General features: G+C 40.7%; 2 protein-coding genes across 2 annotated transcripts; both read left to right on the plus strand.

The window, feature by feature from the left end:
• Positions 1-11,762: 11,762 nt before the first annotated feature.
• LOC100196198 (Cocaine- and amphetamine-regulated transcript protein) lies at positions 11,763-13,052 on the plus strand. Its single transcript, NM_001141227.1, has 3 exons — positions 11,763-12,045; positions 12,413-12,502; positions 12,756-13,052. The coding sequence occupies exons 1-3, from the start codon at positions 11,899-11,901 to the stop codon at positions 12,861-12,863; spliced, it is 345 nt and encodes a 114-aa protein (NP_001134699.1). The 5' UTR covers positions 11,763-11,898; the 3' UTR covers positions 12,864-13,052.
• A 3,514-nt stretch (positions 13,053-16,566) lies between these two features.
• Positions 16,567-19,411, plus strand: si:ch211-191i18.4 (uncharacterized). Its single transcript, XM_014141614.3, has 3 exons — positions 16,567-18,514; positions 18,700-18,825; positions 19,184-19,411. Exons 1-3 carry the CDS (start codon positions 18,383-18,385, stop codon positions 19,295-19,297), a joined length of 372 nt encoding a protein of 123 aa, XP_013997089.2. The 5' UTR covers positions 16,567-18,382; the 3' UTR covers positions 19,298-19,411.
• The last annotated feature ends 468 nt before the right edge of the window (positions 19,412-19,879 follow it).

Raw genomic sequence — 19,879 nt, forward strand, 5'->3', positions numbered from 1 at the left:
CTACGTGTATCTAGTTGCTGCCACTTCAGGTCGATCACATAATTAACAAACAAAACAAATGGGATTGAAAATGTCACGCTGCTTCGGAATCCTGCGTCTGCTACTTTAATTTGTGAGTCAGTGAGAGAATTATGATGCGCACACGGGCTGGAGAAGCGGCGTCAGTGTCAATAGGTCCGCACGGAGAGAGAAAATGGGTGTCGGAAGGCATTTAAAAACAAATACACGGTAAGGTCAGTAGAGATGTACCTGGCCGGCTCGTTGATGAGGAGGAGAGATAAGACGAGTCTGAACCGGTTATTAATCTGCTCTTTTCAGCTGGACTTCTCTGAAATCTGAACAGTGTGATAAAGCATCTCTGTGCATTGTAATAATAACTCATGTAAGCTCTATTGTGCCATTCATAAGGGGCTACAGCAAGTCCCCATTAAAAAGGAAACCAAGCAAGACCTCTGGGTTTACAGACACATGTATTGCAGGGATGCCAACCCAAACTGAATTGTTGGGCAGAACACTGGACCCCAGATGAAGTGGTGGTTTTCACTGTTTCCCATTACATTGAGCCACACTTTATCTCAAGTCTCTCATACTAAATATTTGGTTATCTCATCTGCGGTCTCCAATCCCACTTCTGACACCAATGTAACAAGGGGCTAGTCTTGAAACCAGCATTCTCATGAATTTCCTATTTGAGAAACAATAGTGTAACATCATCTTTTGGTCCTTTTAGTTGCCCTAAATGAATGAATGTATTCCCTAGAACAATTGAGCATGTACTAAAAAAATGTTTTTAAATAAGTGGCACAGAGCTGGGTGTTCTTTGGAGATCAATGGTAGATGGTCTAGCTGTTTTCACTTATGATAGAGAGGCTCGACCACAACAAAATGTGTAGAACCATCCATTTTATTTTCACACGTGCCAATAATGCTATAATCAATCTACTTTAAGTAGATGACCTCCCAAGAGATACAGAACATGGTGGAAAAAATGTTTTTGTATCTTCAGCTTTCTCACATACAAACATTGGAAAAGGTAACATGGCATGGCAGGGCATAAATTAACATTTGTGGCATACAAATGCCATGGCATTCAAACTGCCATACTGGACCAGATGATGTCATGTCCTGTATATTCCTACATTTCTATGACATTTATAGAACGCATCTATACTCAGAACACAATTACTTAAGTTACTATCATTGGCTACTGTGTGAAAATGTGAATACTCTCAGCTAAAACAAGGAAGGGCCAGTTGTACAAGCGAGTGAACCAACAGAGCGCTGGAGATAGCCCTCCGATATCCCTTTGACTCTATTCACAGCTCCCAGACCAAGATCATTCCTCAGGCAAGTTTTGGCCAGACAAAACAATACCTAGGGTTTACAATAACAGGAGGACTGTGAACAAGGTTAGTAGAATTATCAAAGCTGCCCGCTTCACTCTTCTAAAAGCATAGACTGAACTACTGTCATTAGAGTAAGCAACGGTATAGTCTGCATAATGAGTACAATGGTTGTTTTGAACTATTTCCCAATGTTGTCTATTAGTAATAATCAAGGACCTAGAATTGATCCCTGTGGCACACCTGAGTGAATGGCGTAAAATGTTTGACTCATGGCCACTTGCTGCTACAGTGATTTCAATCAATGTTGTTAGATGATAATGTGTTGTTAAATGTGTTGTTAAATGGTAATAAATGCCACCTACCAAGCACCAAGCACACATGTATTTAGGTCTGGTTACAACCTCAGGAGGCTAAAGAAATTTGGCTTAACACCTAAAACCCTCACAAACTTTTACAGATGCACAATTGAGAGCATCCTGTCAGGCTGTATCACCGCCTGGTATGGCAACTGCACCGCCCACAACCGCAAAGCTCTCCAGAGGGTGGTGCGGTCTGCCCAACGCATTACCGGGGGCAAACTTCCCGCCCTCCTGAACACCTACAGCACCCGATGCCACAGGAAGGCCAAAAAGATAATCAAGGACATTAACCACCCGAGCCACTGCTTGTTCACCCCGCTATCATCCAGAAGGGGAGGTCAGTACAGATGCATCAAAGCTGAGACCGAGAGACTGAAAACGGCTTATATCTCAAGGTCATCAGACTGCTTAACAGCCATCACTAGCACATCAGAGGCGGCTGCCTATATACATAGATTAGGAATCACTGGCCACTTTTAGAAATGGATCACTAGCCACTTTAATAATGTTCCGTATCTAGCATTACTCATCTCATATGTATAAACTGCACTCTATACTATTCTTCGGTATCTTAAGTCACTTTAATTGTTTGTAAATATTGCATCACCCATCTCATATGTATATACTGTACTCTATACTATGCCACTGTATCTTAGTCCAATGCCGCTCTGACATATATGTATATTCTTAATCCATTCCTTACTTAGATTTCCGTGTATTTTGGGTAGATGTTGTGAAACTGTTAGATATTACATGTTAGATATTACTGCACTGTTGGAGCTAGAAGCACAAGCATTTCGCGACACCCGCAATAACATCTGCTAAACACGTGTATGTGACCAATACAATTTGATTTGATTTGACCATTGTCAGACCATCATAAGATTGAGAGGAGTGATACCATCACATGCCCTTGAATTCCACACAGCAAATGGACATGTACAGTGTCTTGGAAAAGTATTTTGTTGCCTTACAACCTGGAATTAAAATAGATTTTTGGGGGGTTTGTATCATTTGATTTACACAACATGTCTACCAGTATAAAGATGCAAAATATTTTTTATTGTGAAACACACAAGAAATAAGACAAAAAAACTGAAAAACTTGAGCATGCATAACTATTCACCCTCCCAAAATCAAAACTTTGTAGAGCCACCTTTTGCAGCAATTACAGCTGCTGGGATTTATTCTAGCCACTGGGATTTTTGCCCATTCTTCAATGTAAAACTGCTCCAGCTCCTTCAAGTTGGATGGGTTCTGCTGGTGTACAGCAATCTTTAAGTCATACCACAGATTCTCAATTGGATTGAGGTCTGGGCTTTGACTAAGCCATTCCAAGACATTTAAATGTTTCCCCTTAAACCACTCGAGTGTTGCTTTAGCACTATGCTTAGGGTCATTGTCCTGCTGGAAGGTGAACCTCCATCCCAGTCTCAAATCTCTGAAAGACTGAAACAGGTTTCCCTCAAGAATTTCCCTTTTTATTTAGCGCCATCCATCATTCCTTCAATTCTGACCAGTTTCCCAGTCCCTGCCGATGGAAAAACATCCCCACAGCATGATACTGCCACCACCATTCTTCACTGTGGGGGATGGTGTTCTCGGGGTGATGAGAGGTGTTGGATTTGCACCAGAAATAGCGTTTTCCTTGATGGCCAAAAAGCTACATTTTAGTCTCATCTGACCAGAGTACCTTCTTCCATATGTTTGGGGAGTCTCCCATGTGCCTTTTGGTGAACACCAAACGTGTTTGCTTATTTTTTTCTTTAAGCAAGGCCACTCTTCTGTAAAGCCCAGCTCTGTGGAGTGTACAGCTTAAAGTGGTCCTATGGACAGATACTCCAATCTCCGCTGTGGAGCTTTGCAGCTCCTTCAGGGTTATCTATGGTCTCTTTGTTGCCTCTCTGGTTAATGCCCTCCTTGCCTGGTCTGTGAATTTTGGTGGGCGGCCCTCTCTTGGCAGATTTGTTGTGGTGCCATATTCTTTCCATTTTTTAATAACGGCTTTAATGGTGCTCCGTGGGATGTTCAAAGTTTCTGATATTTTTTTATAACCCAACCCTGTCTTTTCTTCTCCACAACTTTGTCCCTGACCTGTTTGGAGAGCCCCTTGGTCTTCAAGGTGCCGCTTGTTTGGTCGTGCCCCTTGCTTAGTGGTGTTGCAGACTCTGGGGCCTTTCAGAACAAGTGTATATATACTGAGATCATGTGACTCTTAGATTGCACACAGGTGGACTTTATTTAACTTATTATGTGACTTCTGAATGTAATTGGTTTCACCAGATCTTATTTAGGGGCTTCATAGCAAAGGGGTGAATACATGTACACGCACCACTTTTCCATATTATTATAATTTTTTTTTAAACAAGTTATTTTTTTCTTTTCACCTCACCAATTTGGACTATTTTGTGCATGTCCATTACATGAAATCCAAATAAAAATCTATTTAAATTAAAGGTTGTAATGCAACAAAATAGGAAAAACGCCAAGGGGATGAATACTTTTGCAAGGCACTGTAGATGTGGCTTGTCAGATCAAACGGCTCTCCTTTGAAATCACACATTTTCTTTGATAACAAATACCACTTGATACACATTTCATTAGCTACTGTTAGATTGGAGTACTGTATGCATGGAGGTCTGAATTAAGGACACATATATTGAGACATGATTGTGCCAGCTTTCAGCAGCTTGGGAATATTTCAACTTGAATCTCCACCGGCTACACGTGAAAGTGTGGTGATGTGTAGACTAACTGGCTAGGGTAATTCAGAAGTGATGTGTAGTAAATCTCATTACAAGTCCTTGGTGGACTATTGCAGACCTGTTGAGTCAGTGAGTCCTTCATAAAGCCCGCTCTAGAGTGCAACTACGTGAGAGGTCCTTGGGGAGGCCTCGCACGATGCCGGTGACGCACTACCTATACATATTTCAGAGTGTTTATTCCCCTGGGAGTGTGTTTCACAAGGTTATTGGGATAATCAGGCGCAGGGTTGAAAAATGACCTAACATCTTGTTGACGGGGACATGGCAGACCCCACACCTCTGAATAATGCAGGGCTGTCTATCAAAGGCTCCCCCTCACAACTGCACACACAGACATGTAAACAATCAAAACCGACCAATATATGTTGTCAAGTTTGAATTTATATTATGGCCTTGGTGTACTATCTAGTGTCTGCTCTTTGCGTAAATTGTTCTCTGTGATCTTCGCATGCAAAACATTTAGCTAATATCTTCTAAATACTTCAGTCAATTGCTTTGTGGTATGTTTTTTCCAGTATCGCATTTTGACAGGACTGCAACACTGAAATTGAGTAGTTAATATGTAACACGGACACTTAACCATTTTTGGTCACTCCAATAAAGAGAGAGAGTGAGTCATCTAGGTGTGTTGGCTCATTGACAATTCCCAGCCATACAATAATCAAGAAAAGGGTGGAGGAGTGATCCTTCTCTATTCCCTGTTTGAGAGGAGGCCCTGCAGGGTAAAGACCAACTGTCCATTCCTATAGCGCTAGTAAGAATGGACAAATCATTTACCTGGGAATCAGATGTGAAGTATTAGAAACTGGTCTGAACTGGCCAGCAAGGCCCTGTGCATTCCATATTCAAGCGAGGGAGAGATGGAGAGAGGATTTGTGATCGAGTGAGGTCAGGATGAACTCACATTCTCTGTCTCCTCCATAATCGCAAAGGTGTAAATGACATGTCAAGGAACATTTTCTTACCTCAGTTCTGTATTACTGATGCCCTGAATTCTTCCGCAGTGAGAAACTAATCCTAGTGACAGAGAGAGTTGTCTGTATCCCAACCAAACACACAGGTAATCATTCCATGCAACATCATTGCCATTGTAAATCAGAACAGCAGTTGTCCATCATGGAGAATGGATGAAAAGAAGGGATTTAATTGCTTTCTTTGCATTGATGGCTCATTAACACTATCACCACCCACTTCCACACCACTTGTCTGCTGAAATGAAAGTGATAAATTGGGGATGGGGCCTAGCCTGGCTGGGTTGTGATCAGTTCACGTGTACAAACCACAGCATTAGATCTCTACGTCAGAGACTGGTTGAATCAACATTGTTTCAACGTAACTTGTCAACGTATTGTGATGTGGAATCAACGTGGAAAAGACATTGGATTTGAAAAAAGTAATCAACCAGTACTGTTTTTCTCATTTCAACCTGCGTTGTAAACATTGAAATTAGGGTAAAACTTAAACTTAAATGAATTGGCTTAGTCTGACTAACAGGTTGTTATGTCAATCTAATTTCCACATAATCATCAGAGCTACGTATACGTTGTCACGTCCTGACCAGTAAAGAGGTTATTTGTTATTGTAGTTTGGTCAGGACGTGGCAGGGGGTGTTTGTTTAATGTGTTTCGGGGTTTGTTGGGCTATGTTCTATGTTAGTCTATTTCTATGTCTGTGTCTAGTTTATCTATTTCTATGCTTAGTTTATTGGTTTGACCTTCAATTGGAGGCAGCTGTTTCTCGTTGCTTCTAATTGAAGGTCCTATTTAGTAGGGGTGTTTTTTTGTGGGTAGTTGTTCCATGTGTAGCTGTGTGTCTCACAGAACAGTTTTTTCATCGTCGTTGTTTTCGTTTAAGTGTTTGTTTTGGTTTTCTTCTGTAATAATAGAAGATGAGTATTCACATTCCCGCTGCGCCTTGGTCCCATCTTTACGACGAGCGTGACATACGTAGAAATTGCATAGATAATTCCACATAGAAACGTAAAAAAATAAAATATCAATTGGGTTGTTGAAATTATGTTGAATTTTAGATTGATTATACGTGTTATTTGGCCTTACATCAATGTTTTTAATAAAATGGTTTGTTTTAATCAACGTCATTGTTTCAAAGTCATGCTATAAACCTCAGCTACAATAATTTGAATAATTCAATGGATGTTTTGTGGCCATCTATGGGCCGGGCATCAGTTAAACTGCAGTACAGAAGCAAAACCTTAGGAGCAGTCGAAACCATGCTACAAGACCGGAACCCTGGAACCTTGGTCCACACCCTGCCTCAAGCCTAACCCTAATCTTGGCATAACCCTAACCCTTTTGATGAACCCTGGCTCAACCCTTACCCTAACCTCTCGTAGGGCTCCCCCACATCCAAATTCCCAATTTAACCCCGAATTACCACATCAATCCACGAACCACTGTGATGAGGCCAATCGGTTCACTCTGGAATCCCTGAATCATTTCATTACTTACACCTTTACTTGACCTATCAATTAGTCAACAATGGATAGCAGCAACCTTAAGGTGGCCAAATGTGAAAGTCCACGTCACTTGCACAATAGCATGTGCCTTTCTTTGATAACTGCATATCACCTGTAGCCACTTTCCCAATGGACGTCCATCATGGCTCAACACTGCAGTCCAGTTTCCACCTTCACACATCTGTGGCTGGGGAGTGTCAGGAAAGTATGAACTTAATTACGCCCTGGTAATGGAGAGGGATCCTTGAGCTAGACCTTCTGCAGTGGATTATAATGAGACGACAGTGATGACAGCTGTCTAACATGTATCTATCAACTGTGATGTTCTTAAAACGTTAGATTCTGTATTTGACTAAGTTCAACATGACACAGAAATACTTTTTCCAACTGTTTCATACTTAGCACAATGTTCCAGAAAGCTTGTGCTTGTGTGATGCTTCAGTTATGTTCTCTAGCAATCAGTGGGACCATATAACATTTGCACCTGTTGTGCAATCCTCATGAACCAAGAAGGGATAATATGCTACTTTTGATACAGACCCGGAGGTGACCAGTGAGGACAAGTCTGTAGATGTGTTTACAACTTATAGGTCTAATATAAGATGGACCCACGTGATGCGCGCGGTAGAAGCCTGAAGCCTCCTTGTACTTTGAGTTCAACAAAGCGCAAGCTGCATTCTAACTCATCAAAGCCATAATGCGAAGAGAGGCCAGTGCATGCATGGTCCCATTTAACGCTCCTCGGGGGTCTAATCCCAACGCGCCTTACTAAATCTGAGAAACGCACAACTTGCCCTCATTCTCTGAAACAAGCTGTGCACCTGACACCGGCGCTCTTCCTTCGAGATTTGCTTTGAAGAAAGGTTTTTTTATTTTTTTTAATTGATTTTAGGCATGTTGTTTACGGACCAGAAATTGCTCAGATATTGTCTAGGCCTAGGATATATCTGTTGGACACCATAAATTGAGTAATTTGACATTTATGGTGGACCTATTCTCTAACCGTACCCTTGATTGCCCATAAACACTAGCAGATAATTATTGGATTCAATCACACTAGAATAACATTAAAGAAAGAGAGAGAATTCCACAGAAAGGCAATAATTCAACCCTTAATGCCTAGAGTGATGTCATCATCTAGCAAGGGAGCCATGCATGAAGTATCCCAGCAAATTACATATGGGAGAGTGTCACTTGCTTTTGTGCTTTAGACACTGTAGGCAGAGTCAGTCACACAACATTGAGAAACATCCATAAACTCCTCATGTGCATTTAGTCCTAAATATTGAAGAATAATATGGCATTTAATTGAATCATGTCAGTTAAGGCTATTGTAAAGATTGCTATTGGTCACAGGTGTAGGTCACTTTTTACTGACAATGAGATTATTATCTATATTATCTATATTACACAATCTCATCCTATTTGTGATGGTATAAGAAGGCAATTTATTTCCAAGTGTGCACAACTTAATTAACATAATTCATCTAACCTGTTGCAAATTGATATGCGTTTATACTAGGCATATTGGAGTTTCCTTCATTCGGGCTGTTGCCTATTGAAGAAATGAGAACGCCATAAATCATAAAGCATTATTCAGAATGTTGACTTCTCTTATCTGATGTAGCACCATACCAATATGGTAATATGACAACTTTCAACCTGGACTCAGAGGTAAACGCAACATAGTAACTGTAAATTGGTCTCCCTCCATTTAGTATTATGTTAAGTTTTGTATGGTATGAATTCATTTGTGGATGTACATCATCCATTTCGTATGATATGTTACAACTTACAATTCTTATAATACATTATGTTTACAAATTGCGATTCATATAATAATTTACGAATTTGCAATACATATAATCTATTACAAATTCCAATTTGTTGTGGCTAGAGTTAGCTAGGTGGCTAGCGTTAGCTAGGCTAGGCGTTAGGATTTATAGGTTGTTAGGGGTTAAGGTTACTGTTAAGGTTAGGGGTTAGGGGAAGGGCTAGCTAACATGCTAAATAGCTAAAAAGTAGTAAGTAGTTGCAAAGCTGCTAATGAGCTAAAATTGTCTGTGATGTGATTCGAACACGCAACCTTTGGGTTACTAGACGTTCGTGTTATATGCCCGTCCATCTTTCCAGACAAACCTCCCTCTTTTTGTTTTTAGCTAAAATAGCCTTCTGTCTTATGTAACCATAACAAAGCAACATATACTAATTTGAGTGGCAGAGATTTACATGAACTATGTTACATCTAGTCTTTGAGGCCAGGCTGCAACTTTGGAGGCACGATATAAACTGGTGGTCATAGTAGGGGTGCTGCAGCACGACCTGAAAAATCGGGGGGAAAAAATAAAATATACGCTACCGTTCAAAAGTTTGGGGTCACTTAGAAATGTCCTTGTTTTTTAATGAAAAGCACATTTTTTTGTGCATTAAAATAACATAAAATTGATCAGAAATACAGTGTACACATTGTTAATGTTGTAAATAACTATTGTAGCTGGAAATGCCTGATTTTTTTTTTTAATGGAATATCAACATAGGCGAACAGAGGCCAATTATCAGCAACCATCACTCCTGTGTTCCAATGGCACCTTGTGTTAGCTATTTCAGGTTTATCATTTTAAAAGGCTAATTGATCTTTAGAAAACCCTTTTGCAATTATGTTAGCACAGCTGAAAGCTGTTTTTCTGATTAAAGAAGGAATAAAACTGTCCTTCTTTAGACTAGTTGAGTATCTGGAGCATCAGCATTTGTGGGTTCGATTACAGGCTCAAAATGGCCAGAAACAAAGAACTTTCTTCTGAAACTCGTCAGTCTATTCTTGTTCTGAGAAATGAAGGCTATTCCATGCGAGAAATTGACAAGAAACTGAAGATCTCGTACAACGCTGTGTACTACTCCCTTCACAGAACAGTGCAATTTGGCTCTAACCAGAATAGAAAGAGGAGTGGGAGGCAACTGAGCAAGAGTAGAAGTACATTAGAGGGTGTAGTTTGAGAAACAGACGCTTCACAAGTCGTCAACTGGCAGCTTCATTAAATAGTACCAGCAAAACACCAGTCTCAACATCAAAAGTGAAGACTCTATGCTGGCCTCTATGCTGGCCTTCTAAAGCTGGCCTTCTATGCAGAGTTCCTCTGTCCAGTGTCTGTGTTCTTTTGCCCATCTTAATCTTTTCTTTTTGTTGGCCAGTCTGAGATATGGCTTTTTCTTTGCAACTCTGCCTAGAAGGCCAACATCCCAGAGTCGCTTCTTCACTGTTGACGTTGAGACTGGTGTTTTGTGGGTACTATTTAATGAAGCTACCAGCTCTGGATAAGAGCGTCTACTAAAATAGAAAATAAATTAATAGACCATTTTAGTTTTCACATACAAATAAGTTGCATTTGCAAAGTATTTTAAAACACTGGAAAATATACAGTACCAGTCAAAAGTTTGTACACCTACTCATTCAAGGGTTTTTCTTTATTTTTTACTATTTTCTACATTGTAGAATAATAGTGAAGACATCAAAACTAAGAAATAACACATATGGAATCATGTAGTAACTAAAACAGTGTTAAACACATCAAAATATATATGTTATTTTATATTCTTCAAAGTAGCCACCCTTTGCCTTGATGACAGCTTTGCACACTCTTGGCATTCTCTCAACCAGCTTCACCTGGAATGCTTTTCCAACCGTCTTGAAGGAGTTCCCAAATATGTTGAGCACTTGTTGGCTGCTCTTCCTTCACTCTGCGGTCCAACTCATCCCAAACCATCTAAATTGGGTTGAGGTCGGGTGATTGTGGAGGCCAGGTCATCTGATCAAATTCCAATCAAATTCAATTAAAAAAATATATATATTATTTAAAAAAAAAAATATATATGTTTTTTGTATCACTCCATCTTACACAGCCTGAAGGTGTTGGGTCATTGTCCTGTTGAAAAACAAATTATATTTTCTTTGCTTATTTGAGCTGTTCTTGCCATAATATGGACTTGGTCTTTTACCAAATAAGGCTATCTTCTGTATACCCCCCTGAACTTGTCACAACACAACTGATTGGCTTAAGAAGGAAAGAAATTCCACAAATGAACTTTTAACAAGGCACACCTGTTAATTGAAATGCATTCCAGGTGACTACCTCATGAAGCTGGTTGAGAGAATGCCAAGAGTGTGCAAAGCTGTCATCAAGGCAAAGGTTAGCTACTTTGAAGAATCTAAAATCTAAAATATATTTTAATTTGATGAACACTTTTTTGGTTACTACAAGATTCCATTTGTTTTTTTTCATAGTTGTAATGTCTTCACTATTATTCTACAATGTAGAAAATAGTAAAAATAAAGAAAAACCCTTGATTGAGTAGGTGTGTCCAAACTTTTGACTGGTACTGTATAATCAAGTATTTTTATATTCTTTAAGTATTATCAGATTAAGTGTTTTGTACATATAATTATCAGACTTAAGTTACAAATGCTGGTAAACACTCAAATACATTAAGTTAAAAAAAATCATAAAAGTAGTCCACTGTGCCTTCTGTTCTTACCTGCATCCCTCCCCCCACCCTGAAACATCGCAGCACCCCTAAACTTCTTCCCGCGACTATAGATGGGCTCCTAAGGTTTCACCCTAGTGGTTGAATTCCTTGGAGTGGTGGGAATGTTTAATATCATTGACCGAGAAACCCATCTCACCCAATCCGTGCAAAACACGGTCTGAGGAGACCAAGGTGATGACGTTCGAGCGAAATGGGAGCAGCACCGGGCTGGTTCTATATAAAGAGAGAAAGTTTCCAAGCAAAAACAGAAGTAAGTGCAGCACCCACCCATGAACAGAAGAGTGAGGACCTGAACTGCAAATTAGAGAGGGAGAGAATAATACCAAAGTCACGGATAGTTGCCAAGAGAACTTTGCTGAAGTACGACTTGTTTCGCATCCTCTCAGTTCAAGCGGAAGATTTTCAGCACCATGGACAGCATCAGGGTCCGCGCAGTCTTCTACCTGGGCGTCTGTCTGTCTGTCTTCAGTGTTGATTGCCAGAAGCAGATGTCACCCGATAACAGACTCTCTTCACAAGATGAACAATTTCCACTGGTATATGTCACCAGAAATTTGGTGTGTCAAATTTACTCATTTACTTATTTTTCTGTTCTTTTTGAGGATTTTAGGATAAAACTGTTTGTTTCGACTCAAACCAATCCAGAACTTGTTCAAGTATTTATTTATGTTGTACCATCAACTGATGTGTAACTATTCTGTGATGGAGATGGAGGATAGTCTACTTTTACCTTATGTATTCAAATTAGCTATGTAAGATATCTATTATGTACGTTAGACATTTGTGCACATTCTTGCCCAATGTCAAGTAGCCGATTATATCGTTCCGCCTTCAAGCTAATGTCGAAAAATAGATGCCATGCAATATTTATTTGGGTTGATAGTGAAGATGGTTCTAATAATCTTTATTGGCGACTTTTTTCAGGCTGATGCGCTCGAGGGGCTTCTGGAAGGCGGGCAGCAAGACAACATGATAGGTCTATCAGTGGAGAAGAAAGCAAGTCTCATTCCACGGGTAAGTCAATTAAGTCAAGAATAACCTAAGTTATTTTACATCTACCTTACATATCTCAGTTCCAAAACGCACCCAACGCAAAACCGAATGAGCGCAAAAGGTTGTACGAGAGCCATATATTTGGAGAGCCAGCAGAGCCTACGGTGCTGTCGGAAGTTGTCTGTTACATTGAATGTGCTTTTATTTGGGAACAGAAATGTGCAAGTAGGACCTAACGAATTTTGCTACACTCTCTCTCCTCTCATATTTACAGTGTGATGTTGGAGAGCGGTGCGCCATGAAGCACGGGCCGCGCATCGGAAGGCTTTGTGACTGTCTGCGAGGCACCGCATGCAACACATTCTTCCTGCGTTGTTACTGACCCCGGTCACAGACCTATCCCCTCAGGCGCACAACATTTCCGAGACCCAGGCTTGTGATACGCCCATGCACCTATACCGTTACCAATGTAAATGTCAGTCTGCATGTATGACTGTCTTGAATTCCTTTGCCTTCTGGAAGTATAAACAAATGTATTTATTTTCGTTTAATAAAACACCTTCATAAAGCTCCATGCATCCTCTTGCATTGTAGACAAGCCCTTTTTGATGTGTCATTAAATCAAAAGTTCACTTCTTATTTTCCTATTGCATTTGTAGCCCTACAGCTGCAATTCAATCAGTTTATTTAGGTTTATACTCCAAATGTGTTGCTTATAATGACATTGAAAGTCGAAAAATTTGATGAAGTTGCACAGAAATGCTATCTAAAATGACGTTTTCATTAAAACACGTTGTCCGAATTTTTCTCACATTTTAGTTCATTGACAAAAGACCAAGGTGATAAACTTCACGTTTGGAGGTAATTTTACATTATTAATGCAATAGGCCTTAATCTTGCCGAGTGATCCAGTTACTGCTGTTTTGCTGCAGATGTCTTCGCTCCATAATGACTATGCATATGCCTAATTGTGCTGCCATCATTAAGACTTTCCAACCAAATATGAATCAATCTCTCAAGATTTGAGTTGACCTGGATGGACAAGTGGTGATCTTTAATACCAGACGGATTTGGAGCCAGACTCCGTAAATGGTTAAGGAGGCGGGTGTACATAACACAAAATCTATGACGCACTTTTCTATCACATCTTAGATCACACTGTCTGACCTTTTCGCTGAGATCATACGAATAATGCGTGCGATATGAAGATGAGATAAGGCTCTTTTTTTTTTAAATACAGATTTCAGATATTAAAAGACCAGGGCAGTCAAAAGCGTGCTTGACCTGTATTTTATATATATTTCCACACTATAAGGTTGGAATAATACTGTGACATTTTTAAGATTATGATAATGCCCTTTTAGTCTAAGAGCTGGTGGTAAATTAGGGGACAGATCAATAAGAAACAGAGTCCTAAATCTCTCTGCCAATGGCAGCTAGTTTTCCCCTCCCCACTCAGACCACTTCCACACAGTGCTAGAAAAATTCTTGCTCTTTGCTAAGCTATTTTTGTTTCTTTTTGACCATTTTAATTGAAAACAATTACAGAAACCAGGTTTCCATCCATCCTTTTTATGTGAGTAAAGTACTGTGCCTTCAGAAAGTATTCATATCCTTTGACTTATTCAACATTTTGTTGTTTTACAGCTTTCAAAATTGATTAAATTGATTTATTTCCTCAACCATCTACACACAATACCCCATAATGACAAAATGAAAACATGTTTTTAGACATTTTTGAAATGAAAATGAAATACAGAAACATCTAATTTACATGAAGTGCCAGTAAAAAGGTTGCACACACCTACTCATTCCAGGGTTTTTCTTTATTTTCACTATTTTCTACATTGTAGAATATTAGTGAAAACATCAAAACTATGAAATAACACATATGGAATCATGTAGTAACCAAAAAAGTGTTAAACAACACAAACTATATTTTATATTTGAGATTCTTCAAAGTAGCCACCCTTTGTCTTGATGACAGCCCTTTGCTATGACACTCCAAATTGGAGTTCAGGTGCATCCAATTTCCTTTGATCATCCTTGAGATGTCACTACAACTTTATTAGAGTTCTCCTGTGGCCAATTCAATTGTTTGGGCATGATTTAGAAAGAAACACACTGGTCTATATAAGGTCCCACAGTTGACAGTGCATGTCAGAGCAGAAACTATACCATGAAGTCCAAGGAACTGTCCATAGAGCTCTGAGGTAGAGTTGTGATGAGGCATACTGTATATCTGGGGAAGGGTATAAAAGTGTTGAAAGTTTCCAAGAGCACAGTGGTCTACATCATTGGGAAATGTAAAAAAAAAAAAAAAATGGAACTACCCAGAATCTGCCTAGAGTTGGCTGTCCGACCAAATTGAGTCCTTCCTGAATATGTACATGTAAGTATATGGATGAGCAATGGCCGAGTGGCATAGGCAATAGATGGTATAAAATACAGTATATACTGTACATGTGATATGAGTAATGTAAGACATGTAAACTTTATTAAAGTGGCATTATTTCGAGTGTCATTGTATAAAGTGACTAGTGATCCATTTATTAAAGTGGCCAGTGATTGGGTCTCCATGTAGACAGCAGCCTCTCTGTGTTAGTGATTGCTGTTTAGCAGTCTGATGGCCTTGGGATAGAAGCTGTTTTTCAGTCTCTCGGTCCCAGCTTTGATGCACCTGTACTGACCTCGCCTTCTGGATGGTAGTGGTGTGAATAGGCAGCAGCTCGGGTGGTTGATGTCCTTGATCTTTTTGGCCTTCCTGTGACATCGGGTGTTGTAGGTGTCATGGGGGGCAGGTAGTTTGCCCCCGGTGATGTGTTGTGCAGACCGCACCACCCATTGGAGAGCCTTGCGATTGAGGGCGGTGCAGTTGGCGTACCAGGCTGTGATACAGCCCGTCAGTATGCTCTCGATTGTGCATCTGTAAAAGTCTGTCAGGGTTTTTGGTGACAAGCCAAATTTCTTCAGCCTCCTGATGTTGAAGAGGCGCTGTTGCACCTTCTTCACCACGCTGTCTGTGTGGGTGGACCATTTCAGTTTCTCTGTGATGTGTACGCCGAGGAACTTAAAACTTTCCACCTTCTCCACTACTGTCCCGTCGATGTGGATAGGCGGGTGCTCCCTCTGCTGTTTTCTGAAGTCCACGATCATCTCCTTTGTTTTGTTGATGTTGAGTGAGAGGTTATTTTCCTGACACCACACTCCGAGTGCCCTCACCTCCTCCCTGTTGGCTGTCTCGTCGTTGTTGGTAATCAAGCCCACTACTGTTGTGTCATCTGCAAACTTGATGATTGAGTTGGGGGCGTGCATGGCCAAAGAGGGCAAAGAAGGTGTTTAGTTTGTCTGGAAGCGTGATGTCGGTGTCCGTTACGTGGCTGGATTTATTTTTGTAGTCTGTGATTTCCTGTAGACCCTGCCAAATACGTCTCGTGTCTGAGCCGTTGAATTGCAACTCCACCTTGTCCCTGTACTGGTATTTTGCTTGTTTGATTGCCTTGCGGAGGGAATAACTACACTGTTAATATTCAGACATATTCCCAGACCTCTTTCCATGGTTAAATGCGGTGGATCGAGCTTTCAGTTTTGAGCAAATGCCGCCATCCATCCACGGTTTCTGGTTAGGGTAGGTTTTAATAGTCACAGTGGGTACAACATCTCCAATGAAATTCTTTATAAACGCACTCACCGAGTCAGCACATTGGTCGATGTTGTTCTCAGAGGCTGACCGGAACATATTCCAGTCCATGTGATCAAAACAATCTTGAGGCGTGGCTTCCGATTGGTCGGACCAGAGTTGAATGGTTCTCGTCACTGGTACATCCTGTTTGAGTTTCTGCCTATAAGATGGAAGGAGCAAGATGGCATCGTGGTCAGATTTGCAGAAGGGAGGGCGGGGGAGGGCCTTGCATGCATCAGGGAAGTTAGAGTAGCAGTGGTCGAGGGTATTGCGCATGCGCATAGCGCAATCAATATGCTGGTCGAATTTACGTAGCCTTGTTCTCAAATTTGCTTTGTTAAAATCTCCAGTTACAATAAATGCAGCCTCAGAATGTATGGTTTCCAGTTTGCATATAGTCCAGTGAATTTCTTTGATGGCCGTCTTGGTGTCTGCTTGAGGGGGAATGTACACAGCTGTGACTATAACTGACGAGAATTTTCTTGGTAGGTAGAATGGCCCGCATTTGATTGTAAGGAATTCTAGATCGGGTGAGCAGAAGGATTTGAGTTCCTGTATGTTGTTATGATTACACAATGAGTCGTTAATCTTAAAGCATACACCCCCGCCCTTCCTCTTCCCAGAGAGATGTTTATCTATGTTGGCGCGATGCATGGAGAAGCCTGGTGGCTGGACCGATTCCGACAACATATCCCGAGAGCCATGTTTCCGTAAAACAGAGAATGTTAAAATCTTTGATGTCTCTCTGGAAGGCAACCCTTGCTCGAATTTCGTCTACCTTGTTGTCAAGAGACTGGACATTGGCTAGTAGTATACTCGGAGCGGTGGGCGATGTGCACGTCTACGGAGGCTGGCCAGGTGGCCGTTTCGTCTGCCCCTTCTGCGGCATTGTTGTTTTGGGTCGACTACTGGAATTCGATCCATTGTCCTGGGTGGTGGTCCAAACAGAGGATCCGCTTCAGGAAAGTCGTATTCCTGGTCGTAATGTTGGTAAATTGACATTGTTCTTATATCCAATAGTTCTTCCTGACTGTATATAATAAGACTTAAGATTTCCTGGGGTAACAATGTTAGAAATAATAAGTCGAAGTGAGGCGACCATCTCTGTCAGCGCCATCTAACTGTAAATATCGAAGTAAACTTAGAGGAGTCTCTCGATGATATGGTGTGTGGTCCCTCCCACTATACCTCGGAAAAGCATGCAGTTTTTTAGGCTACAAATTAAATAAATGATAATGAACTTCACAGTTTGATGAAAGTGCATGGTGATGAGCTTGATGCTCCTTTCCAATAAATGTCGAGGGTCTTCTTCTGGTGACATAATGATCGATGCTTGGCTGCTATTTGACAAATTATAAGAACCTCGATATTTAATCTCATTATGTAATAGGTTATACCGACATTGCATCTGCAAGCTGTTGGCTAGAGCGCACGTGCCAAGACCAGAGTGGGCACATTCACCATATAATGCCACATTTTTTGGTGCTGAAACCATCAGTAGAGTTGACAATGCAATGGGAATTTAACTGCAACATTTATTTTCATGTACACTATGTCATAACGCTTTTATCCGCAACAAGTCGATTTGATAGAAACACATGCGGTGGGAAAATGCACATATTGTTTCATGCAGATGTTTTAAACATTCGCAAGAATATTGAATCGGTAGCCAATTGGAGGGAAACCTGGCTAATACGGTTGTTACCCAGAAATGATTTGGTATTGAGATAAAAACGGCTGCATTGGACCTTTAAGACAATTATCAGACATGTACATGAAGGCGCGGTAGATTAACTAAAGGAAATTGTGTGATAGGCTAATAGGCAATGTTTGCTCTGTCTTGTGGATATAGTCTACACCGTGGTTGGTTAATTTGAGCTAAACGCCAAGGCCTACAGCTTGTGTCAACCTGTCAAAGTGTAATTTGCAACGGAAGTCATGTGATCATTAAACCCGTTTAGAAAAGGAAAGATTACCGTGCATGTAGGAGAGTGTTTGCGCACACTGGGCAGTGTGCTTGTTAAAGAGGCTCGGCTATAGCGTCTGCTATTGACGTCGAGACAAACTATTGTTTGTGGACATCGGAGTCAAACGACCCATTAGTTGACCTGAAATGCGCACAGCACCTTGGAGAGCTCTTGCGCGTAGTGAATCACTCGGCCGCGTGGTGCGTACAGATCAGCAGCGCCACTGTCTGACAATTTAGTGGAAATCACGCTATGACGAATGTCACGGTGCTGTTTCTGCTGATGTGTTGTGTTCTATGTGTGCACTTTCTGTCTGTCGGAGTAGAGGGAAGATTACCGGACGTTCCGTCGTTGGAAACACGAGACTCACGCAAGCATAAACAGGTGAGTTTGGTTAGATATCCTGGCTATGATTTAAACAGCATAGTCATTTAATATAAGGCTAACTTTATTATATGAATCAATTCAGTCTAGTGAACATAATTGTTTAATGGTACTATGGACTATGATGATTAGGGCTTTGGTCTCGGCCCCAATATAGCCAAGTCATTTTCACTCTTCTATTCTAGTTGGGTGTCCCTGTCCATGATAGGGGGAAGCTTCAGAGGGAAATATCTTCCTCAGTTTTGAGGAACAAGTTCAACCGCCTTCCTGGAGTATGTCAACGTCTACGCAGAAGGAGAATCACAATTCTGGTACATTATTGGCTGTAACTAACCACCATTTTTTTATGCTTCCTAGAGCTGCTTTTCTGTTGAGCCGATTTGTCAAAAATGCAGTTGGACAATATATTTTTAGTAGTTGGCCCTTTTCCTAATTTTAGTATTTTATAAACCATGGGCCTAATCAAAACCCATTTAGGACTACCAGCTTTGATTGAGTAGGGCCCCAAGTTACTCTAGTTAGCCTTCAGTTTGATTGTGGTACCAGTGCGACATCTAGTGGTTCCTTGGAAACCCCCACCAACTTCACAGTGCCCTTGTTTGGCATCGGTGCAATCTAGCACACACAAATCAACAATGGAATCAATTTTGTCATGTACTTTTCTTTCAGTGCAATTCCAACGTGGGCAAGTACTGTTCGGTCAGAGAAGGAGCTCAACATGGCCACATTTGCCGCTGTCCAAGAGCATCAAAGTGTAAATACTTCTTTCTGAGGAGTCTGTAGAGCTCAATCTAGATTTCCTTTGTCTGTTGTGCTATTTGTCTCCTGTCAAACTGTTTTGACTACTAAATAAATGCACATTTTCAAGAGAAAAATATAATGAACACTTTCCCAGTACGTCACAAATTGTGTCTTTTGATATGAATACAGTAGTCCAAGTTGACTCTGGGAATCTTCTTTTTCATATTTTATGATCAACTTGTATCTTACATCCGTGAAAAGTTTGCCTATTTAAGGTAACACATCATTGCACGTCATAATAGGGTCGTAACACTGTCATGACACATATTTAGTCCTGTTGTGACTCTGTAAATTACTAGTTCTACTTTTACTCCACTACATTCCTAAAGAAAATATGTACTTTTTACTCCCATACATTTTACCTGACACCAAAAAGTAGTCATTACATTTTGAATGCTCAGGCAGGAGAGACTTATGGTCCAATTCACACACCTATCAATATAACACATTGCCATACCTACAGCCTCTGATCTGGCAGACTCACGAAACACAAATACTACATTCGTAAATGGTCTGAGTGTTGGAATGTGCCTGTCTGTCCGTAAAGGAAAAAAAATGGAGGGT

This window comes from Salmo salar, chromosome 14 (assembly GCF_965601325.2).
Source record: "Salmo salar chromosome 14, fSalSal1, whole genome shotgun sequence".
NCBI classification, from domain to species: Eukaryota; Metazoa; Chordata; class Actinopteri; order Salmoniformes; family Salmonidae; genus Salmo; species Salmo salar.